Here is a 21,221-nt window from a genome sequence, read left to right as displayed (position 1 = left end):
CACTTTTAATGGGCTGTTGCTGTTTGAAGACTTTAAGAATTAGGTTCAGGTTAGGGTTTGGGTTAGGCATTTAGTTTTGATGGTTAAGTGAATCAGTGTCCTCACTAGGACAGATGTACAAACGTGTTTGTGTGTGTGTTTGTCTGTGTGTGTGTCTGTGTTTGTGTGTGTGTATGTGTGTGAGGGCTGGGGGTTTGGGTGGTGGGTGGCGCTCTAATTGGATTACAAATGAGCTGAGGAACTATAATAATTGGGACGAGAGGCGGCTGAGCAGAGACTTGCATTCTGAGGACAGAGCAGCTTTATCACAGAGTCAACCGGTTGGATCAGATCCAGATTTCTAATGGCCATTAACAGGTAAGATTTTGAGTTATTTTAACTTTTTGATGTTGATTTACTTTTAATTTCTTTTTGACAAGTAGTAATTACACATTTATTTCATGAATGAATAAACTAATTGACGAGGGGGCTTCTCTGCAAAGCCACCTATACACACAAACACATAAATATATGTAAAAAAACACATGTATATAGACACACAGAATATAATATAATATATATATATTCCATACTGCTTCAGATTACAGTGTCTGTGGCCATGTCAGAAACTAAATTACTTTTAGTTAAGCAGTTGTTGATTTCCACAAGAACTTCCGTGAATGATTGGTTCCATTTAAACTCAAGTTTATTGTTCATACATGTTAAATTTAATACTTCTTTGTTTAAAAATTGCATAATTTTATAACAATTCAAGGCTCGAGACTATCATTCAATTAAAACCTACTGCCTCTGCTTGTTTTACGTATAGCCTGATAAAACTACAGAATGAATTACAGATCAAAGAATCAGGGAAACTGATTGACAACACTTGATAGAGAATACATGCATTAATAATAATTAATAAGCATTTCTTCAATTAGGTTGTTCAGTCATTGCTGAAACTGTCCTATAGCTATATAAATCTATATATGTTTGTCTGAAAGATGTCATTTGTAGTGCTGCGACACCACAAATGCATTACATTTTACAGAGATGCTTCTGTTTTTAAACTTAATTGATAAACATGGGGCGGACAAAATATTTCTTAAAGGATTTCTCTGTGTTCAAATGTGAATTCCAATTGCTACTTCACATGTTGGTTAGTAGAAGGATAAGGAGGCACTCCCTTAGCTCTGACGTTCAAAGTTATCAAACCTGTTACCAGAGAGCGTAAGAACGGCTGCAGACCTTTTACAATGTTATATGATTCCGATTCCAGATTATAAATCAAGTTACAAAAACAATCCAATCCACTGTGTTCTGCCATTGATCCCATCTCTAGAAACAAACTCTCAGACTGGTTATTACGAGCACCTTTTCTGCTTCCTCATTTTTGCACTTCTTCCTATTTCAGAGTGATGGAGAGAACTCCAATCTGCTGCACTTTTGCTTCACTGGTCGCTTTGCTCGTCCTCCTCTTACTTCCTGTGAGGTCTTGGTGTAAAGAAGACAACTATAGATCCCTGTCAGAGGTACTGTATGACCAACAAGGCTCAAATAACACAGACAACACCCCCATCTCCAGACCTGACTCACAGCTGACACCTTGTCTTTCAGGCTAACACAGAGTGCTGTGAGGATGTGGACTTAAGGAGGTTTGATGACATCGATTACGACAGCTTTGTGAGTCTGATGGGAAGGAGAAGTACTGCTCAAACAACCAGTGAGTTATTTGTATACTAAAAAAATCCACAACACTTCCACCATGACTGGATTTATCTTCCTCTAACATGCAACTCTTTTCACAGGACACAGAAATGCCCCAATGTCAAGAAAAAGTAAGAACCTCAAGTTTAATTCAGTGTTTAACCAGTACCCGATTGATATATCACTCACTGCACACTTTCAAAAACACATCTGGGGTGGATGGATGGACAAAATAGATAAGGATGGAACGATGGATGGTATAAAAATGAAAGCTGTGGTCTTCTCATGCAGGACAGAAGGATGACATCCTGGCTGATCTGCTGTGGCGGAGGACAAGTGAGTGACTTCACAAACATACTACAAACATTTTACACTATTTCACTGTGTGCTGTTGAATTTTGAATTAATACATGTAAGATATACATTTTTATCAGTAACAGAAGCAATAAAAACTCCCTACAAACCTTATAACCTGCTTGAGGCTTGGGATGTTCCCTTCAATTTGCCGTCAAATATTTATGCTGGAGCCAAAAACATTTCATAATCTCTTGGCATTTAAAGATAGTCTAGGCAGGGGCAAGAGGGGGCCTCGCCCCCTCAAATAAATGTTGTGCCCCCTCAAACTAAATCCCAATTTATAATAATAATAATATAATAAAGCACAATGCCCCCTCAAGATTTGTGGCTGCCCCCTCATAAATGCCTGTCTAGACCCGGCCCTGTTCCTGTCTCTTAAAGGCTGTTATTACCAGGATATGTACTCAGTGGGGCTGCCAGACTCTGGGTTTTACTAAGGTACCATGTTGACACACTGGCTATTCATTTACTTTTATTACGAACAGGTTTTTATTGACTTTCTCAAAAGGGCCGTACACAATGCGGTCGCTTGGCATAGCCTTTAATCTACAGAACGTGGAGCTGAGGAAGAAGTGTGTACTCGCCAACACCAATATTTAGATCTTCACCCATTTCATACGAGGCCTTTTGTGCTGTAATTCATTGCCTATTGGCCAACATAAACCACATTACAGTTAAAGCTTTGACAAACTAATATCAGCTTATACATAAATCAGTCAAATTCTATACATTATTCATTCAAGTGCTGCAACACAGAGTGTGTAGAGTTGCAGGCCGACTGGTAAAAGCCCAATTGTCTCTGCTGGAAGTTCTTTAGTGCCAAATCCAAATTGGTGTTTAATGTGGCTCTAAGGTAAAGCATATTTACTTAGTTAACAGACTAACAGCAGGAGCAGTGCCCCAGTAGGATGACAGGCCTTTGTACATGACTTCTGCTGTAGTATTTGTTAAAGGCAGTAGTTGACTGTGTAATGAGAGTGGATATTTGTTTGAACACATTATCTGCCTTGTTAACAACAGGAAAGGACTGTGTGTGTACACAGAAGTCTTTACAGAGGGGCAGAGGCTGACTCTTCAATCCTGAGAGGCAGAGGTGAGAAAACTGAAAGTTGCATCCTTTCCTAAATAAAAGATAAATAGTTGCTGATACATCTTTTGACCAATTTTGTTCTTTCTACTCAGGATACAACTCCCCCGAATGAAGATGACGCAGCTCCACCATTTAAACTTCTCTCACACTGCGGACAACAGCTACTGTATAATCAGAGCGTTATGTTATATAACCAGAGGCAACAAAAAATCATGTTAACCACCTACACTAAAAAATGTAAAACAAGACAGGATGTACAATAAAATATGCATTTATTTATAGTGATTTAAGAACCATTCACAGAAAACCACCCTGCCCACATGTGTTCAAACACTCACAAAGTAAAGACAAGCAACAAACACTGACTCTGTTCAGACGTCAATATAAACATAGACATTTAAAATATAAATACTCTACTGTACAACTTTCCCTTTGATAAAATTGTTGCAGAAGACAGCCCAAAATAAGATGGGGCAGTTATCAACGAGTTGCTTGGGCAAGTGAAGGTGATGCAAAAAAAATTGGCAACTGTCAAAATCAGTCCAAAATCTTTTATTTCACTTGGAAACAAGGGTGAACATATTTTTGGAACCCGACCGATATATCTTTGGGTTGGAAATATTGCGCATATGAGCCATTTGTGGACCTTTCTGTATTAGCATTTAAAAATGTGTTTATGATGCATTTAATGTAAAAAAATATTTTCAAACTCATTTCTAGTTATTAAAATAAAGTTTATGGTTAACCTGAAAATATTATAAGTGATTAATGACATTTAGGAATATTTATACTACTGGTATCGGACACCAAAAACCCATATCAAACAGATAATAATTTTTATAAAACATGTTGATTTGTTTAAACTTGTTTAAACTGGACTTTTCCTACTTGCTCTGTGCTCATGTACTGAAGGATTAAGAACACAGAGAAACTAGGCTTTTGGAAATTAGATAGGCTTTAGTTGCCTCATACATGTGTAAACTCAAAAGGAAATTAAAAGGTTTTAGTGGTTAAAAAGAAAACGCACCAAAAAGCCCCCAAAACACTCAAATGCAATTTTACATAAAACTAAATCCTGCCTGATTCCTGAGGCCATTTTTTATTTTCATTTTATATTCTTCTGTATTTGGTAATTAATGAATATCCCGCCATAACATTAATCTTTGTTTGGCTACAAAGTAGTAAAGAAACTGGGAAGAATTATTTTTTAATAAATCCAATATACTGAGTAGAAAAAGAAAAGGCTCTGTCCCAACGCGCCCAGCATTTAGAAAATACACATTACTGAAAGTACATTTGTATAAAATAAATCAATCTTGCTTGAACAACAAGTAATCCACTGGCAAAGGCCATGCTCTATACATTGGAAGGATTCAATAGGCTCCATCTGAAAGTTGTCACTCTCATTATGATCATGTCACAGTGCAAAGTCATGTGTTCAGCTGTTGACTCAAACAATCTCAATATACTGTACAAGGCACAAGCTAATGAGTCCACCAGGAGAAGATACAGGGAAGTGTGAAGTGTTGATCCAGAGACAGTTTCAGAAAAAAACAAATAGAAAACCATGTGCCATGGATGGGTAAGAAGGAAAGGAAGGTGGTTGACTGACTGGTTGACACTCAACTTTTAAACATGCAACATCATCCAACAAAAATCAAATTAGTCGGATTATTGCCGGTTGGGTGCACTGTGGCCAATTTAATCAATCTAGAGATAACATACCGGTTTTTTTCTACTCAAGGCTAATGGATTGGTTGAAGAGAAGTAACAACTCCAGGAAGATTTTCTTTGGTTGACTACAGCCCACTGACTTCCTGTTCTCAAGCTGAAGGTGCGTCTAACAACCATCGTTGGATCCCAGATCAAATAAAAGGTTGTGATGACTGAACATATAAAACACCAGTTATACACAATATGGAAGTACCAACATTCACTGCATTAACTTCAAGGTGTTTACAGATAACAGCGTGTCCGTGCGTCCTCAGTCTGGTCTCATCCCAGAGGGAAATCTTTGGCTCCATTGTTCAAATCCAGTCATCAGGACTTATCATTTAAAGCATTGTGGTCACATGAATGCCTCTCTATGTTAGCCATGAAGAGATAGAGAGGAATCCAAAAACCTTGCTAAGGAAATTTAGCCCATGTTTTTGTATTGTTTTTTTTTTCCTGGATTATTTTGAGGATAAGTGTGATATTTCATTATATTTAACTGACAGCGCTGCAGAATCATAGCTGACTGTGCTCCGACCATTCAGCTTAATAAATGTGATGAGAAAAAAATACTCTTACTACACTTTCACATGATCTAATAGAAAACTTTACTCACCCAAATGTCAATAAAAATAAATAAAAAGATTATTAATTGACTAGTGGCTCAATGTGCAAATAGTTTTGATAACCATATAATTGTTGTTTGTTTTCCAAACAAACACATGTAATATCACCTAGCTTCTTTTTTACAGTGATAGTTAGTTAATAATTTAGGACTTTTTCAATGCAAAGATATTTTTACTATTTTCAACCTTTTACATTTTCAAACAAAACTAAGTTATCAAGAATATAATTTGTATTTAATGGTAAAGAAAAGGACCATTAGTTGCTTTCTTTGTTAAGTTAATTTTTCGAAAAAGCTTAATATAAATTAAATGGGACTTTCATAATAGCACCACAACATTTAAACGAATAAAATTGATTTATTCCTATATATGGAACAAGGACGTAACAATACAATTACACTGAAGTGTGATAGAAAATTAATGAGTGCACAGATATTAATCTAACATCTTTTTTTAATCTTGTTCAATAATCAGAAAATGTATGGAGTAGCAGCAAACCTCACCTCTTGGTCACTTGATTAAGTTCAAGACACATCATTTATTGTCATTAGCAGGCACATAGTTCACTATGTGTGAAATTAAGTCAACAACTTCATTGCGCCTTGAGTCAAGAGTGGTAGATCAGGTTTTGGTGGTCGACAAAACGTAGCTCTGGGAAATAATTATTGGTTGGTTTTAAATGATTATAGCCTACAGAAAATTGCTCAACTTTAAAATTGTAAAAACCACCTTACAAATCTGGAAAAATAAGGGCCACTTTGAGCCTAAAATGCAGTCGCAAGTTGAAGTTAGTAGCAGTCCTTCAGCTCAAGACACTTCGGATCAAAGTGGACCGTTCTACTTTTGTAGAAATATGAGCCAAAATTTTCATAATGAATGAATAAGCAAAGATTAAAAACACACAATTCTGCATCTTCTTAATGACAATGTTCCCTTCACACAACCATAGAGTCCTACTTTTGTTTCATCTCTGGTGCAATGGGAGGATCGTCACCAGCTGCAGGATGTTGATCTGCGTCCTGTTTCATGTCCATCTTGGGCGGATCAACGCCTTCTCCTTTGCCTTTCACCTGAGGAGCCAGCTCTTTTTGTTCTTCTCCAGCCGAACCTGAATGCTCGATACTGTAGCGCTTTGGGGCGGGGGGCTGGTAACGATGTATATAGCCGAAGGCACGCAGGTGATAGGTGTAGTACTCCAATAAATACATAGCTGATCCATCAACATAGTGGAAAGACACAGACAAGTCTGAGCAGCAGAATGGACCCTGAAAAAAACAACAAAAAACAGTTTGTGGTTGTACGACATGTCACATTTTCCATGTACATAAATCAAATTTCAAGAGTGTTAATCTAATCAAACTGACTGTAGAAACAAAGAGTTTCTCCAGGGTGCGCCTAAAAAGGTTTTTCAGGACAAGCAACGATGCATCCACCTGAACATGCCCCTTCTGTCAAACCAGTTTCACAACTAACTGAGTAACAAAGGTGATCGTCATCCTAACACGACAGCCTATTCAAATACTGATAAAGGTTAAGTTGCTTCACTTGCCTCTATGATTGGGTAGTAGCAGTAGCTCCAATACCAGAAACTCTTGGGGAATTTGCCGATGAGGTGCGACTCTGGAACAAAGGGGTGAAATGTCTCCCTGTGCTCATTGTCTCTGGAGTCTCCTGCCAGCACCCCGACTTTCTCCAAGCACTGTCCCATTGCCAGGTCCTCTACAGAGGTAGTGTGAGTGCACTGTTTGGTTTTAAAACCTTCTATGAATCTCCGTAGAGCCTCTTTGCTCAGCACATAACCTGCTCCGCCACTCATGTAGCCCTGCTTGGCGTAGGGCCTGAACCGTCGTCCAAAGTAAATTGGCTCGTCTGCCGTGTGGTTCGCAAGAACCCAACGCAAGTTGTCCACAATAACGTATGTGTCATCATCTGCCTTGAGGAACCAATCTGCCTCGTGGCTGTGATGCTCATAGACGTAATGGAAGGCCCGGATTGTTTTCCAGTACAGCTGATCCCGACCTTCCGCTGTACCCAATCCCACAGTGGGGAAGTCGGGGTCATCCACGGAGCTCATGAAGACCACCACATTGCAGTGACGACCCCACGTGGTCTTCACATGTCGAGTCTTTTTCTCCAAGTTCTTTGGTGCAGTCATCACCCAGCAAAGAATGCGCACCTTTTTGTACAGCTCATCAGCAATACGGCCATCCTCACCTGGTAAATGGAGAAAAACATAAACATCACCTAATCAACTCTAGTGCATTCAAACACTGGAGTGCAGTGGTCATATAATTTTATGGAAATGCCATCGCAAGTGCACATGAGGGTTGGGCGGTTTTCTCTTCCGTCAGAATGTCCTTATATCTATGTTAAGTCTTATTATTCTTGTTTTATCAGACCAACAGTTCCAAAACAGATCTAGTAATGATATAAAAAGAGAAGCAGTGATTCACGGCAGGTACATCAGAATATTTTATTTCAGCTGCCGATTGCATCTGTCAACAGCCTGTCAACCACATGATTCCTTATCTGCCGTTAATCCGAGAACTTGTTAGGGTGAGGCTTATTATACTCGACATGCCTTAGCGAGAGGCATTGTGTACAGAGTGATTGTCAACAAACTTGTTGGGAGTATTACTTGGCTGGGTATCTATGCAAATAATAAGCTTATATTAGTCACAAAATCTCGCTGGGAGCAAAAAAACAATTCCCTAGAATAAGGCATAGTCCAGCACGGGACAGTGAAAGAGCAGCATCTCCTTTTAAAGAGCAAAGTCAGTGTTTGTACCTCCTCATTGTAATTGACTTTCCTCCTTTTGTCAACTTGGAGGAAGTGAGGGAATAAAAAAGGACAGTGACGAGTTAGAGATGAACATGCAGGAAAGCTGCTGACTTAATGATGAATAAGAATGACTCCCTGGTTTCTGTTGTCTTATTTTACTAATGCATTTATTTCTGGATTCAGGATTCCACACAAGACGGGCAATAGAATACAACAATAATCCCTGCAATTTTATTTTAATCAATAGCAATATAACTAAAAGTTTAAATATATATCAACATAATGGCATGCATGGCAAAACCACAACCTCCACTCGGGATCAAAAACATGTCTTATATTTATTATTTTATTTATGTTTTTGGCCATCAAGCCTTCCACGAACATCTTGTTGGATCAGGACGTAATGATGAGCAGTACCTTTCTGATGGGGGTGCTGTAGGTTGAGCAGAGCAGACCCCTCCTTCTTCCAGATCTTGCGCTCCTCAGCCAGCCCGAGCTGATAGTCCCGGACCGAGTTGACGGCCTGCGGAGCGGAAGACTGGAACGACACCTGCCGCAGGAACACGTACAGAGTGAGGGTCCCGACCACGAACCCCGCGGAGAAGAAGAGTCTGGACCCGACGCCCGGCATGCTGGATCGGGTGTCTCGCTGTCAGCTGATCAACTCGGCAGGTGCTGGGTTCGAGAGAAGAGGAGGAGGAGGAAGAAGAAGAAACAGGAAACTCTCAGACCGGACATGGCGGTGTGAAGGTGAGCCAGCCGAGGATCTGTCACTCCCCTGTGTTTACAAGGTGTGGTTCTACTCACCAATGGCAGCGCATACACCATAGCAGCTCCGCGACCCGCTACTCCATCATTCAGAGAAACGTCAACTATCACAGGAAGAGTCCGTTCCTTCTGGACGCAGCGGTTTCCTTTTCATCTAAACGGGAACTTAGCTCAGCTAGCCTGTTGCTAACACTCACCGTGGTAAACAGCGGGCGAGCTTTAGCCCCAGCAGCCGCTAAACAACAACCAGGAGGGGGAGGAAACTAAATCATCCCGTCGGGCATTAGTGGCCCCGTGGAACAGTGTTGGGCAGCGGGCGTTAGCTAACATGGGAGTCCATTATCTCACCGACGCTGCTAACGGTAACTTCAGTGCTAAGTTAGCGGGGGGGGTTTCCTGACGTGACAACGGAGCTACCGGAAGCGTCACGAAGTTTCCCGACCGGCTGGAACGGACGACGTTGAAGTTGACCATCAACAAGTCATCTAGTTTGAGGAGAACAACGTGAAACCTGACACGACAACAGGAAGAGACTCCACCGCTACACACACAACTTCTCCTGCCGGAGCGCAGGACCGGGGGCACCGCTGCTTCCGGTCACTCGTTTCAAAGTAAAAGCGCAGAACGGACAGTGGACACGTGTACACCTAGAGTCTATTGTGTACACCTGCAGAGCCGCTGCCTCGGTAGAGGCCGATTTGTACGTTTTCATTATTATGGCCCGACACCCAGCAGGCGATCTGTGCGGGTGTGATGACCACTTGTGGTGTAACCAGATCCACATTTTTATTCGGATCTACACACACAACTCTGGGCAGTCAAAGTTCAACTGTTTAAAATCCAGTGGGAATGTTTTATAGTGTTTTGATACAAAATGTCTACTTGTCTAACAGTATTTTTGTAAGTGCTATATAAATAACGTGTATTCTCATTTAAGTTGTTATTATAACTCTGTGTGTCCCTGTATAGTGTTTAAATATGCAGAGCTACAGCGGTGGGATAGTAACCAGTCCCCTTTAAAGGGATAGTTATTATTTGCAGATCCAGAATAACTGAAATCCCTCGTCATAATCTGATTAGTAAACTGTAAATTCTACCAAATTTTCTAATAATTCTAATACTAAAATCATGGTAGTATATTATTCTATCGCATAAAAAAAGAAAGATTACTTAAATATATGATTGTGTTTTTTCTTTTTTTTTCAACTGCTACAAACTAGCAGCTATACAATTACCTTAAACCCTTACCATAACCCCACGTAACATCATAATTGTAACTGTCACTCTCTCAACCAGGTTTACCAGCACCTAAGAAAACTTACGACTGAGCTATAAAAACATCCACACCCAGTTGCTATCTCATGAGTAACACATGTTAGTAACACAACGAACTTTGCCTTTACAGGCTTGAGCGAAGGGTTCAGCTCTCACAGGCGACGAAACAAATAATATCAACATTAACACATGAAGACAAATAGCTGGGTGGTGTACAGAGGACCTCAGTGGTATTCTTTATTTAATAAAAAACAAAGATTGCCCAATGTATGTACGAGGCAGCTCAAATGGACTTTAGTCAGATAATGAAGAAAATCATGGTATTTTTAAAAATATAGTATAACCACCCTATTCAAGAATATGGTAATAAATCTTCTTTTATGCCTCTGGTGTTAGATATCACGGTTTGAAAATAAGGTGTTTGCTGGATAACTCAGTAGTGTCCACCAGATCATATTTGCCACTAAACTTTGGAACAATGTAAAGTTTTGGATGACGAATTCAAGTGAATAAATATGTTGTTCTGCTTACTCATGCACCATCTTGACACTAATGAAGACATTAGGAACAAATGCCTCAGTCAGATGCCTGAAGCTGTTTGTATATGACTCACTCCTGCAGTGAAATTAAGTTACAAGATTGTGACGTAACAAATTTTAACATATTTACTCCGGACACTCAAGGGCCTCTTGATTTTTGCTGATATACAACAAATCCATTCAAAGCCACATTCACACAATGATAACGCACAGGTTTTGTTTCAATGTAGCCATAATTATTCTCAAACTGTACAAATTCAGCCCTTGGAAGCCAACCTCTGATGGATCCTTAGAGAAGCTCTGCATGGATTCATTATTTTCGTAGACTGAATGTGATTGACTGTCTAGCTTTCTTAAATTTTCTTTGCTAAATTAAATATAAGTGAATAAAATAAAGGCAAGTATTTGTCAAAAGGATAACAAGGTACTCACAAAAAAGATTTCTCTTCCTGACACCCCTTTAAGAGTTTTTCATTTGAATCCCTTTAATCACACACAACACCCCGAGGGAAAACCAAAACATGAATCAAACGATGTTTAAATTTGGTCTTTCTAAAAAATATAAAGTGCCACAGCATATTTACAAACACGTATTTAATCTACAGTTCTGTTTGTTGATAATATTACCACCAAACACAGTGTGTCAGAAAGTTTCAAAGACAAGCAGGAACTGAAAAATGAACCCTTTAGTGTTTGTCCCTTTTTTCCATTTTCACGTATAATCCACCCGTGAAATGACTCATCCAGTTTGATGAGGCATACACCACCACCCTCCATCAGCTGTATCAGGTCAGACAGAAACTAGAACTTCAAATATTCAGTAGAACTCACTGACATATCTCTAAAAAGGTACATGTTGTATTTCACAAGGCTTTTTTCGAGCCATCTATCAAAACTGAATCCCATCAAAAGGGGAAAATGCATAACTGCATATGGCTGCACAGGGACAGCTGACACGTTGCTGCTTCATTGTGCAACATATAAATGGTTCCTACTAAAGACACATATTGTCTCTTTCAAAACACAGAGAGATTTTCTGAATGTGCAAATAGGTGAGTTCTGCCAAATTTTGTAGCAATGATTTGATCATGACAGCTCTTTTTTTAAATTTGCTGCTGCACTTCAGAGTCCTTTCTTCCCCCTGGTCTTAACAGGAGTTCACATTCACAGAAGGTCCAACTAATGTCCTGAACGAGCTCAGATGTCCACGTCGTCAGAGTCAGAGGTGCTGGATGATTGGGACTCCTCCTGGGACTCTCCCCACACAAACCTATAGTTGTTTTCTAACTCCTGCTGCCTCTTTTGCTCCTTGTAAACCTCTTCTGTGCCTCCAGTCTGGGGAATAAAGAGATTGGATATCAGACATCAACCACAACCTTGACTGATCCACTTTAGGACTGCCACTAACACATATTTTCCATTATTCAATTCTACATTAAAAACCATTAATTTAAATAGTTGATTTGCTTCCAAAAGCTATTAATGGAAACACTGCCACTGCAAATTTTATCAAAAACTTATTCAATGGAAATTCTGAGATAGCAGGCAGATGAATTTATGATATTAAGAAGCAAATATAAATCACGGTAATATAAATCAATGTATGGAAAACCAGTTTACTCATTTTCATCGTTGATGTCATCAAGCACATTGTGTGGTCATTTTTTTGGTTTATACTACAGAAAGAAAACAGAACTAAATTTTCAGAGTTAAAATAAGTTCAGTAAGTCAGTTGTGTCTGACAACATAGAGCTTGTCAAAAACTAACATTTGTTCCTTAATGTCTCAAGTGAAGACAAGTAACCCCATAGAATACATGTTTTACCCAGTTTTGTAAAGATGTTTTATCAGACGGGGAACATGGTTGGTTTCGGGGAGTTACAGAAATGTTCTGAAACACACTGGCATTTGTTTCCAGTTTGCATTGAAGGAACAAGTATTTGAACTTCTCTAGGTTCCTGTGAGCAGCCAACAACAACACTGCACTCACACTGTGAGTCATTTGCATTAATGATCAGTTTCAGTGGAATCCAGCCAACTCGAGTGACTCCTACACAACACTTTGAATGCCAAATGAGACTTGAGTGTAACATTATCCCCTTATTATAAACTTATATCTTTCAGAATACTGGAAATGTTTCCTGACTTCACCTATTCATAACATAGATTTGCATTTAAACAAATACACAATAACTCATGTTCAGACTCATATGGACTGAGTTGAGATAGGGTAGGTATGCACTGAACTGAGGTCTGAAGTAATTCGTGTTTACTGAGCAAACACTACAGCCCACAAAGATCCTCCTGTAGCCAAGAAAACGCATTTATCAAAACTCAAATTACCAAGAGGTTAATGAGGAGCTCCCTGAAGGACTTTGTATCTTCTTCAGTCAACCACTGATCACCTGCCTCCTCTGCATTCTTTCGTGTCAAGATCTTCACCTCAATTTTACCTAGAAAAATAAAAAAAAGGTATGAAAAACAGGTGAAAGGAGGCTTGTGAATTAAATATTTCCAAATGTTGCTCTAAATAAGAATGTGTGCCAAATGTTTAAACAAATAAATCACAATGAATAATGATAAAGACAAAACATTTGATGAAAAAAAAGAATACACATGGATGAGACAGCTTTCATTTCTATTCGACTTTAAGATAAGCTTCAGCTTTCTGTTACGATGACCTTTAATCTTGCAATTCCCTCAAAGAAAAAATAACTAACGTAAGAGCTCGCTGTTCAAATGTCCTGCTACTAATTTTGGTCTTCAGTAAATGCATGGGTTTATTTTCTTGCAGCATAAAAAATATATGAAACCCTTTATGTTACTAGCATGATATTTGTATCTGTTGAATGGCTGAACCTTGAAAAACATGAGAGTTGTGTGTTTTTTGACAAAGATGAGAATATAAATACAGAGCAGTGAGTTCAAGATAACTGATGAAAGAGAGAAAAGGCCGCTGAGTGTTTCGGGCACTCCCCCTTCATACCTTCGGCCTTCAGTCCTGCTTTCTCTAGCTGCTCTTTAACCACGTCCTTTATGTGCTGCCACTGGGGGTCTCCTTCGCCCATCTCCTGAACTTTGACCTCCCCATCGGGGCTGCTGCCCGTCTTATACTTAGTAATTTTGATCTTAACATGGTCTTCAGCCGCTTGGTCTGGGGGGGTGACGAGACAAAAGAGGGACAAACAACACAGTTCAACTAAAAACCCAACAAGCAGGACCACAGGAGGGAGGAGGTAAAAGCCAAGACTGTGGAATCGGTAACACTTTCTTATAAGCATAACATTTGTTGTTGTGAGTGATTTCACTTATTTCTTTTCTGATTAAATTACAGAAAATCACCCACAGATACAACAAAGGCAGCAGCGGAAAGGCCACTAACTAACCACATCAATTTTGTTTGCATTTGCATCAAACTAGGACCATGTGTGAGGATGCCTCGACAAACATCTACTGTACTTATGGATCAGATATGAAGAGGATGGAGGTGGACAAAGAAACCAAAGAGATAAAGACAGCGAGGTTACCTGGCTGTTTTGGAGCCAGGCTAGGGCTGCCCCTGGTCGGATCACTGGTACTTTGAACTCCTGCCATTTGTTGCTCTTGGTCCTGGATGTCTTTCTCCTCCAAATGATCAAGGAGCTTGTCTAATGTCGTCTCTAGTGTTTGTGTTGCTTGTGTGCGATCAAACTCTCCTTTCAGACCCTCAGTCTCCAATTCCTGTTGGGCCTACAAGACAGAGAAAAGCAAAGAATTACATTAAGTTTTAGATCTGGTTAATATTGTGTCAAAATTAAATATTTTATGTGGTCAGAAACCTCATTTATGATGTTGTCAAACTCCTTTTGCATTTCCTCCTTTATTTCTTCAATCTTATCAGACGGCACAGAGAGGTCAGCTATCTTATCCTCGAAATCCTGCAGCATGCGTTCATCTTCTTCTTTCTCTTCCTGGCCGAGCTTCTCCGTCACCCTGTCTAATGCTGGTTTTTCTCCTCGACTTCTGGCTTGGTTTTGATCTTTCTAAAAACACAAAAATCAGCCTTGAGCTGCAATATTCAACACTGCAAAGAAAAATAAATGAACTCTAAGACAATGGTAAAAAAAAGTTACATGGACATCTTGTCAAATACTAACCTTCCTATTACTCTCTTTGAGGTGCTGGACAAACTTCATTAGGTCTGCCGGGTCAGTGATGATTTTAAAGTTGAACTTTTCTACTAAAGGAGATTTATTTCAAAGACAGTCCAACACTGAGCAACAGCACACATAAGTAATTGCATAACTAATGTCCACACACTAAACAGTTGTTTGCTTTGCAGGTTAAACAGCAATAATGCAAACATAAGATGCTGTAATCTATTTGAAGCAACAAACAAAAGATAATCAAATCAATTGTGGCATAACCTCAGCCTCTAATTGTATGTGTCTGTGTGTTAGTGGATTTGTACAGATATCTTTGTGAGGACCATTTTGAGTCTACAACCTACAGCGTGAAGACATTTTGGGAAAGTGCGTTAGGTTTAGGTTAGGGTTTGAGTAAAGGTTAGGGTTGGGCATTTAGTTTTGTTTGTTAGGGTGTGGGTAAGGGGCTAGGGAATGCATTATGCCAATGAATGTCCTCACTAAGATAGATGTACAAACATGTGTGCGTGCGCGTTAGAGAAAGCAAAAGCGGTTAAATTGCATTACCTTCATCAACATCATCAATAACTTCATTGTCTGTAAGTGAGTTATAGTCATCATCTGCAGTCTGTGGAGAAAAAGCGATAAGCAGGTTCATATTTTGACCTGAGAATTGTTGGCCAGCACCCTCTGGTGGTAATTTGGGCTCTGAACAGAGGTTCCAGGTTCCTCGGTTCAACCATTCACTTAAGACTTACTAAAAAATAATATACTTGCAAGTGTATGTGTTCTTAGTTCTAAGATTAGTCTTAGAGGATATAGATAAAAAAGAACTACAACATTCAGCACATTCAGTTATAATAAGATTACAAAATTTAAATTTAAAACACTTTATATAATTATCATATATCAAATATTATTGACTTTAGATTATAATTAATGGACATTTTGTTGTTAGTGTTTCTGTACCTGACTCTCCTGTTGAGAAGCAGTTGTTTCTGAATCTTCTGACTTTGTCACTCCCTGCCAGAAATCAGAGTCCTCTGCCTCCTCGGACCCGACATCCTCTGATACATCAGCAGAGTCTGTTTCAAAATAAATTCGCAGCTCATGTCACACAAGAAAGGCTTTTTGAAATCTGTATACCTGACATGATAGAGATTAAGAATAACTCAGTGAATACATTTATTTGGTGCACTGATACATTGCTACAATTGTAGTAATTTTCCCATTAACTGTCCAAATAATCACCTTTTCCATCTGAGGGCCCTGAATCATCACCGGATACAGTTAATGACTCTTCAGCGGTAACTTCCACGGCCCCATCTGCCCCTTCATTAGCAGCCAACATCTCATCAAGACTCCTCAGCTCCTCGGAGATCTGCTCTACTTTACGCTTTGTGTCCGCTAGAAACAGGATGGAGGGAGGAAGAGGGAAAGGAAGAATGAAAGAGGGAAGAAAACCCACACGTGTACTTGTTATGGTTTTAAAATCACACAGTGAAATACATCACTGTATTTCAGATCACACATCGGTATTTCATACACCACACAGAGATGTTCTGATATCAGTTTTTCCCTTCCTGACGACGATTCAGATACCTGGACTTTAGGATTCGGCCAATACCGAGTACCAATCTGATACCACTATATATTTTTTTTAAAAACACTAACTATACAACATATTTTAACAGCTGATGATTGCTATCACTATAGTGGTGTCTTGGTTCAGGTAAAACCCTTTCATATGCTTCATGAGATGGCTAGTGCTCCTCGAAACTAAAGTCTTGCATAAGGTACATGTCACCATTTTGCTTTACTTATTATTTGACGTGTCAGCATGAAATATTGCCAAATTGACATTTAGCCAATTCTGGCTCACACTACACTTCTTCACCGCTCTAAAAACACTACTTTCCAGTGGCAGTGCAGTGCAACTGGTAATTTGGAGAGGTAAAGAAGACGTGAATTCCGGGAAAAGAAAATTGCTGTTTTATAGGGGTGAAACAAATATACTTTAAAGGGGTGGTACATAAATTTGCGTATTCTCCGAGGCCCGAGCAGTAATGGAGGCATTTCCAATGCTGATATCAGAACATCTCAAACCATACACAATCAAAATACAAAATGTTAACCATGTTGGACAGCTTTATCTGCCTAGTTGTTGTCACCATTGATTTACATTTTTAAATACTTTTTTCCACATCATGTTCAGCTCCAGCATCCAGCCTCAACAGGAAATAACATCAAAGTGATAAGTTGTGACAGTTTCCAAATGCTGTGTCAAATTATTATTTATTGTTTTAACTCACAGACTTGGGCCTTGACGTAATCCATGTACTGTTGCGCACTTAGTGCTGGCTGGCACACGATACCCTGCGGCTTGGTAGTGGATGGTGGCCGCAAGAAAGGATGCTGGCAGGTGCGACTGGTGTGAATTGTCAGCACATAGCGGCACGACTGAGGCTCATCCACTCGGGCAACGTAGTCCCCCGAGCCTTCTTCACAAACAAACTGGAAGTGATGAAGTAAAGTTATCCAAGTCTGTCTAGGATACATCATTTAGTACAAAATGCAAACTAACTTTACTTTAACTTTATATCTGTATGTAGTACTGAAACAGAAATTAAAAATTAAACAAAACATTGAAAACAGACAAAACCACACAGGCAGCATGCGTTATAAATGTCTCGTTAATTTAAACAACTCACCCGGACTTCCGTCTCTCTGGGAGTTCCATTCAGGTCACACTTGGAGCCGTTTACATAGGTCTGACTGTGGTAGCGCTTTAGCCTGTGCTGTTTGGAGGCCTGAGGGAAAAGACATGTTAGTGACCTGAGTTACTTCAAAAGTCACAAACCATTGAACAATAAGCTCGTACTGACCAGGTTCATACATTATTTTGCAAAGACTATAATGTTATAAGGTTTATACTGAATTAAATCATCAATTAGACAAGGCCACATACGACTGAGGTTCAACTCATAATCTACAATCATGCGGTTTCATTTTTAATGTATGCCAGGAAGCTGAAGTTCAAGAAAATGCAACCACATAACTGAGGCAACTTTACCTTTGCTGTTTCATTGTTCCAATCAAATTCAGAATCATAATAACCGAGAAACAGTACATCCCCTTTGATATCTGTGTCTGAGGAGAGAAGAACAACATCTGTCAGAGACAACTCCTGTGTCAAAGTAATACATTCAAATACAATGTTAGAAACACAGTGGTACCTTCCAGGTGGTACTGTCTGATGTGCTGACCATGACAGAACTCGTATGTCCACCAGTCCTTCGTCTGCAGGAAACACAGACAGCGAACATTTCTATATATTGTAATTCACTTTTAAATTTACGATGTATTTAGGCTACTCACTTAACATTGTCAAAAATAAACAGATATTTATTTGTGCTGATGTCTGTGTGAGTGATACAGCAGAAACTAGTCCAGACTGGGTTATGTGCCTGTTATGATGACACTTAAGTTTCCCTCAGAAAATTATTCAGCAGAGTTGATCTTAAGACATCTCATCTCATGACCTGTTCAGTTAAAAGATTCAAAACAACCACACTCATTTAATATTGAAGGCTTTTGCTTTTAAATATCGCATCTGCTTTTTTCAAGGAATCTTGATGTTTTATTTCTTAAAATTCCATTAATTTCTTGCGATGGTAGTGCTCCCAGTGCTGTAAAACTGTGTAGAAACCACTGAATGTTGCGTTCTTTACTTTTGCTGAGTTAAAGTCGACACTCAAACCAAAATAGAGTCTTTTGTTATTCTTGTTTTTCTTGGTTTTTTTTTAAATGGTCATTAGGAAGTGGGTTAAGTAACAAACCACAGCCAAGTTACCTCCCCCACATACTCGCATAACTTCAGTTTACATCGGCTGCACTTTGTTGTGTAGCTGAGAAGGAATCATTTGCATTCTTTCTTTGGAAAAGATCATGATCTGTGTGCGGGACATTCTAAGTAACCATTTCCTGCTTTCACATCTGTACTGTGACCAGTGCAGTGAAGTTACTACATGTCTTTAGTAACAGGATTGTCTCTACACTGAGATGGCCACACAAGACGCTGCTCAAACTTTGACTCTTGTATTCAGATATATATTTAGATTGTGTCTACTGTGTATTATTCTTATGTATGTTGTCTCTGTCCTGCCCTTGTACACAACCTGGATTGATGAGCACACAATCTACCGTTGGGAAGCTGAAGTGACCTAATGCACACAAACTATCTTTCAAACCACAGTGGTCCTTAAATCACATAAAACTTAAAATGTGGCTGAACGGATTACTTCCATAATATGCTTTTGGTGCAGTCACTTGAATACATGTTAGTGAAAGAGAACCTGTGGTAGCCTTCAGTTGCCATAAAAACTCAAACTTAAAGCACTACTATAAAAAAACATGGCGTCCTCTCTAGAGAGGACCTGCTCTCAATGTAAATATAAAGTATTTTAATATAAAGGGCCCATTTGAGGGTATAGAAAACAACAATTCGTACAATTTAAATGAAACACAGTAGGGAAAACATTACTGGATCATTTATATAAAATTTGCCAATAGATCCCTTTCACCTAAACCGTATACACTGAACCCTAAAGTGTAATGAATCTAAAGAGCTTCAGCAGTGGACCTGTGGACCTCTCAGATAAGCAGACGAGGACCAACCTTCACGATACAGGGGGCGCTGTGCATGGGACCGAGCAGGTCTGGGATGTCCGGTCCGGTGTACCCCTGGGAGTCCGGCTCGGAGGCCGGATCCTGGTGGAACCTGACGGCCTGGGCCGGGAGGCGACACTCGTACAGCTGCTTGTACTTACTGGACACCATCATAACCTCCTCTGCCTTGGTCTGAAGGAAAACAACAAGTGACAATGCCACACATTAGCAGAAAGACACTCAAGTAATTGCCAGTGTATTAACTCACTGGTTTTGCTATTATGGTTTGGGTTCGTTATTGTTTATGTAGTGAAACAGGAGGTTGGTGGACATGAGGGAAACTAAGTTGTGTTGTGACAGCTGTTGACGCGCCTGTGTCGGTGACTCCAGCTGTAACCCCAGCGTTACATGTTCTACATGTAGTTTCAGTTCTTTATTACGAGCCACAGCCGGGAAGCAGGCTACTCTTCAAGAGGAAGCTATTTAACGCTGGCTGACGTTAGCCTACTTTCTAGCTAGCAGGCTAGCTGTTAACAAACCGCCCCCCCCGCTCGCTCACCTGCCCCAGCATGACGGGGTCGGACAGGATCTGGATCCCGTACTTCATCTCGTTCAGTTCCTCCAGGTTCAGGAAGGCGGGGACACACAGGGGACACAGCGACAGGAGGACGTACAGTCTCTGGAGCCAGCGAGCTGAGGAGGCGGCCATGATGAGCGACTCTCTCTCCTCTCACCCCCCCACTGCGAGCCTGACAGCAACAACACACAGCACAGGCCTGACATGGTGGCAGCTGATTGGTCCACGCCACAAGCGCCGCCCTGCCATTGGTCGACTCTTTAGTCAGTCAGCAGTGTTGCTGTTCGGGGGGGTGTGCTGGGTTTTAACACCGGCACACAGTAGATGGGCGGTGCCCTGGTGTACAAAAGCGAATATTACAGCTTTTCAGCTTTGTTGAGCCCCAAAACAAACTCACCCGTAGTGGACAGTTACCGGGCTGGCATTGGCCCGATTGATGAGGGAGTGGCAGTGGTTAATTTGACCAAATAAGTATGCGGGTTTTATTTGGTAAAAGCATCCTTCTGTTTTTAAAGATATAAAACAGCCACACTTCACGAGTATAATACAGTATTCATTTATTGATAGAACGGAATGTGAGACTGAACTTGAGGGTTTTTCGTTAAGAAACAGAAGGAGGACGTTCCTTAGTCCCACGCGTGACACACATGTGCACCAGACCTCTTCACACAACACACAACAAAATAGACACGCACAGGAGTGGTGCTGCAGGTCATGTGCAGTTCAGGAGGACTGCGTGTTGTTGTGAGTCGCACGGAGGAGCCCGGTGATTGACCGCTGTGTGCTGGGTGGAGGTGTGGTGCAGCTGCTGCAGGGGGGTGGGGGGGGGGGGCGTCCGTCCCCAGCCCGCAGTGCCGCTGCGATGTGCGGCCGCCTGGTGCACCTCCTCACCGCCGCATGCCCCCGCATCTGATCCAACATCGTAAAAAGCTCCCAGGAGCAGATTCACCAGAAACACCGACCTCCTCGCAGGCAGCGGCCCGGGAGCTGGAAGCAGCCTTTACAGGGCGCGTCTT

The 21,221-nt window shown here is 40.4% G+C and overlaps 3 protein-coding genes across 4 annotated transcripts; 1 reads left to right on the top strand and 2 right to left on the bottom strand.

Moving 5' to 3' along the window:
• Window positions 1–245: 245 nt before the first annotated feature.
• On the top strand, window positions 246–3,886 carry tac3b (tachykinin precursor 3b). The gene is made up of 7 exons (XM_061069538.1): window positions 246–357; window positions 1,394–1,511; window positions 1,597–1,702; window positions 1,788–1,817; window positions 1,978–2,022; window positions 3,064–3,136; window positions 3,226–3,886. Exons 1-6 carry the CDS (start codon window positions 344–346, stop codon window positions 3,111–3,113), a joined length of 363 nt encoding a protein of 120 aa, XP_060925521.1. The 5' UTR covers window positions 246–343; the 3' UTR covers window positions 3,114–3,136; window positions 3,226–3,886.
• On the bottom strand, window positions 3,389–9,617 carry c1galt1lb (core 1 synthase, glycoprotein-N-acetylgalactosamine 3-beta-galactosyltransferase 1, like b). The gene is made up of 4 exons (XM_061069537.1): window positions 9,062–9,617; window positions 8,672–8,929; window positions 7,022–7,686; window positions 3,389–6,737 (listed from the first exon to the last, which is right to left on the bottom strand). Exons 2-4 carry the CDS (start codon window positions 8,883–8,885, stop codon window positions 6,426–6,428), a joined length of 1,191 nt encoding a protein of 396 aa, XP_060925520.1. The 5' UTR covers window positions 8,886–8,929; window positions 9,062–9,617; the 3' UTR covers window positions 3,389–6,425.
• Window positions 9,618–11,295: 1,678 nt separating this feature from the next.
• Window positions 11,296–20,391, bottom strand: os9 (OS9 endoplasmic reticulum lectin). 2 transcript variants are annotated; one of them, XM_061069535.1, is made up of 15 exons: window positions 20,188–20,391; window positions 19,638–19,820; window positions 18,197–18,260; window positions 18,034–18,110; window positions 17,672–17,770; window positions 17,273–17,474; window positions 16,212–16,367; window positions 15,930–16,045; window positions 15,528–15,588; window positions 14,973–15,055; window positions 14,655–14,858; window positions 14,364–14,565; window positions 13,823–13,990; window positions 13,180–13,289; window positions 11,296–12,171 (listed from the first exon to the last, which is right to left on the bottom strand). In XM_061069535.1, the coding sequence occupies exons 1-15, from the start codon at window positions 20,335–20,337 to the stop codon at window positions 12,034–12,036; spliced, it is 2,013 nt and encodes a 670-aa protein (XP_060925518.1). In that variant the 5' UTR covers window positions 20,338–20,391; the 3' UTR covers window positions 11,296–12,033. The 2 variants fall into 2 exon arrangements, with proteins under 2 accessions (XP_060925518.1, XP_060925519.1); XM_061069536.1 differs by having other exon boundaries at window positions 14,973–15,052.
• Between the last annotated feature and the right edge of the window lie 830 nt (window positions 20,392–21,221).

The sequence above is a fragment of the Limanda limanda genome, chromosome 4 (assembly GCF_963576545.1).
Source record: "Limanda limanda chromosome 4, fLimLim1.1, whole genome shotgun sequence".
NCBI classification, from domain to species: Eukaryota; Metazoa; Chordata; class Actinopteri; order Pleuronectiformes; family Pleuronectidae; genus Limanda; species Limanda limanda.
The sequence above is the reverse complement of the archived record's forward strand: the minus strand, read 5'-3'. Positions and strand labels throughout refer to the sequence as shown.

Bases quoted from the DNA above. Each gene is read 5' to 3' on its own strand.
- os9 (XM_061069535.1), bottom strand. From the start codon at position 20,337: ATGGCCGCCTCCTCAGCTCGCTGGCTCCAGAGACTGTACGTCCTCCTG. The intron at 18,261-19,637 runs GTTGGTCCTCGT...TGTTTCCTGCAG, and splicing joins GCGCCCCCTGTATCGTGAAG to ACGAAGGACTGGTGGACATA. The intron at 14,566-14,654 runs GTTTCTGACCAC...TCTGTCTTGTAG, and splicing joins TTGACAACATCATAAATGAG to GCCCAACAGGAATTGGAGAC.
- tac3b (XM_061069538.1), top strand. The intron at 1,512-1,596 runs GTACTGTATGAC...CTTGTCTTTCAG, and splicing joins ACTATAGATCCCTGTCAGAG to GCTAACACAGAGTGCTGTGA. The intron at 1,818-1,977 runs GTAAGAACCTCA...CTTCTCATGCAG, and splicing joins TGCCCCAATGTCAAGAAAAA to GACAGAAGGATGACATCCTG.
- c1galt1lb (XM_061069537.1), bottom strand. From the start codon at position 8,885: ATGCCGGGCGTCGGGTCCAGACTCTTCTTCTCCGCGGGGTTCGTGGTC. The intron at 7,687-8,671 runs GTACTGCTCATC...TCCATTTACCAG, and splicing joins ACAGCACCCCCATCAGAAAG to GTGAGGATGGCCGTATTGCT. The intron at 6,738-7,021 runs GCAAGTGAAGCA...TGTTTTTTTCAG, and splicing joins GCTACTACCCAATCATAGAG to GGTCCATTCTGCTGCTCAGA.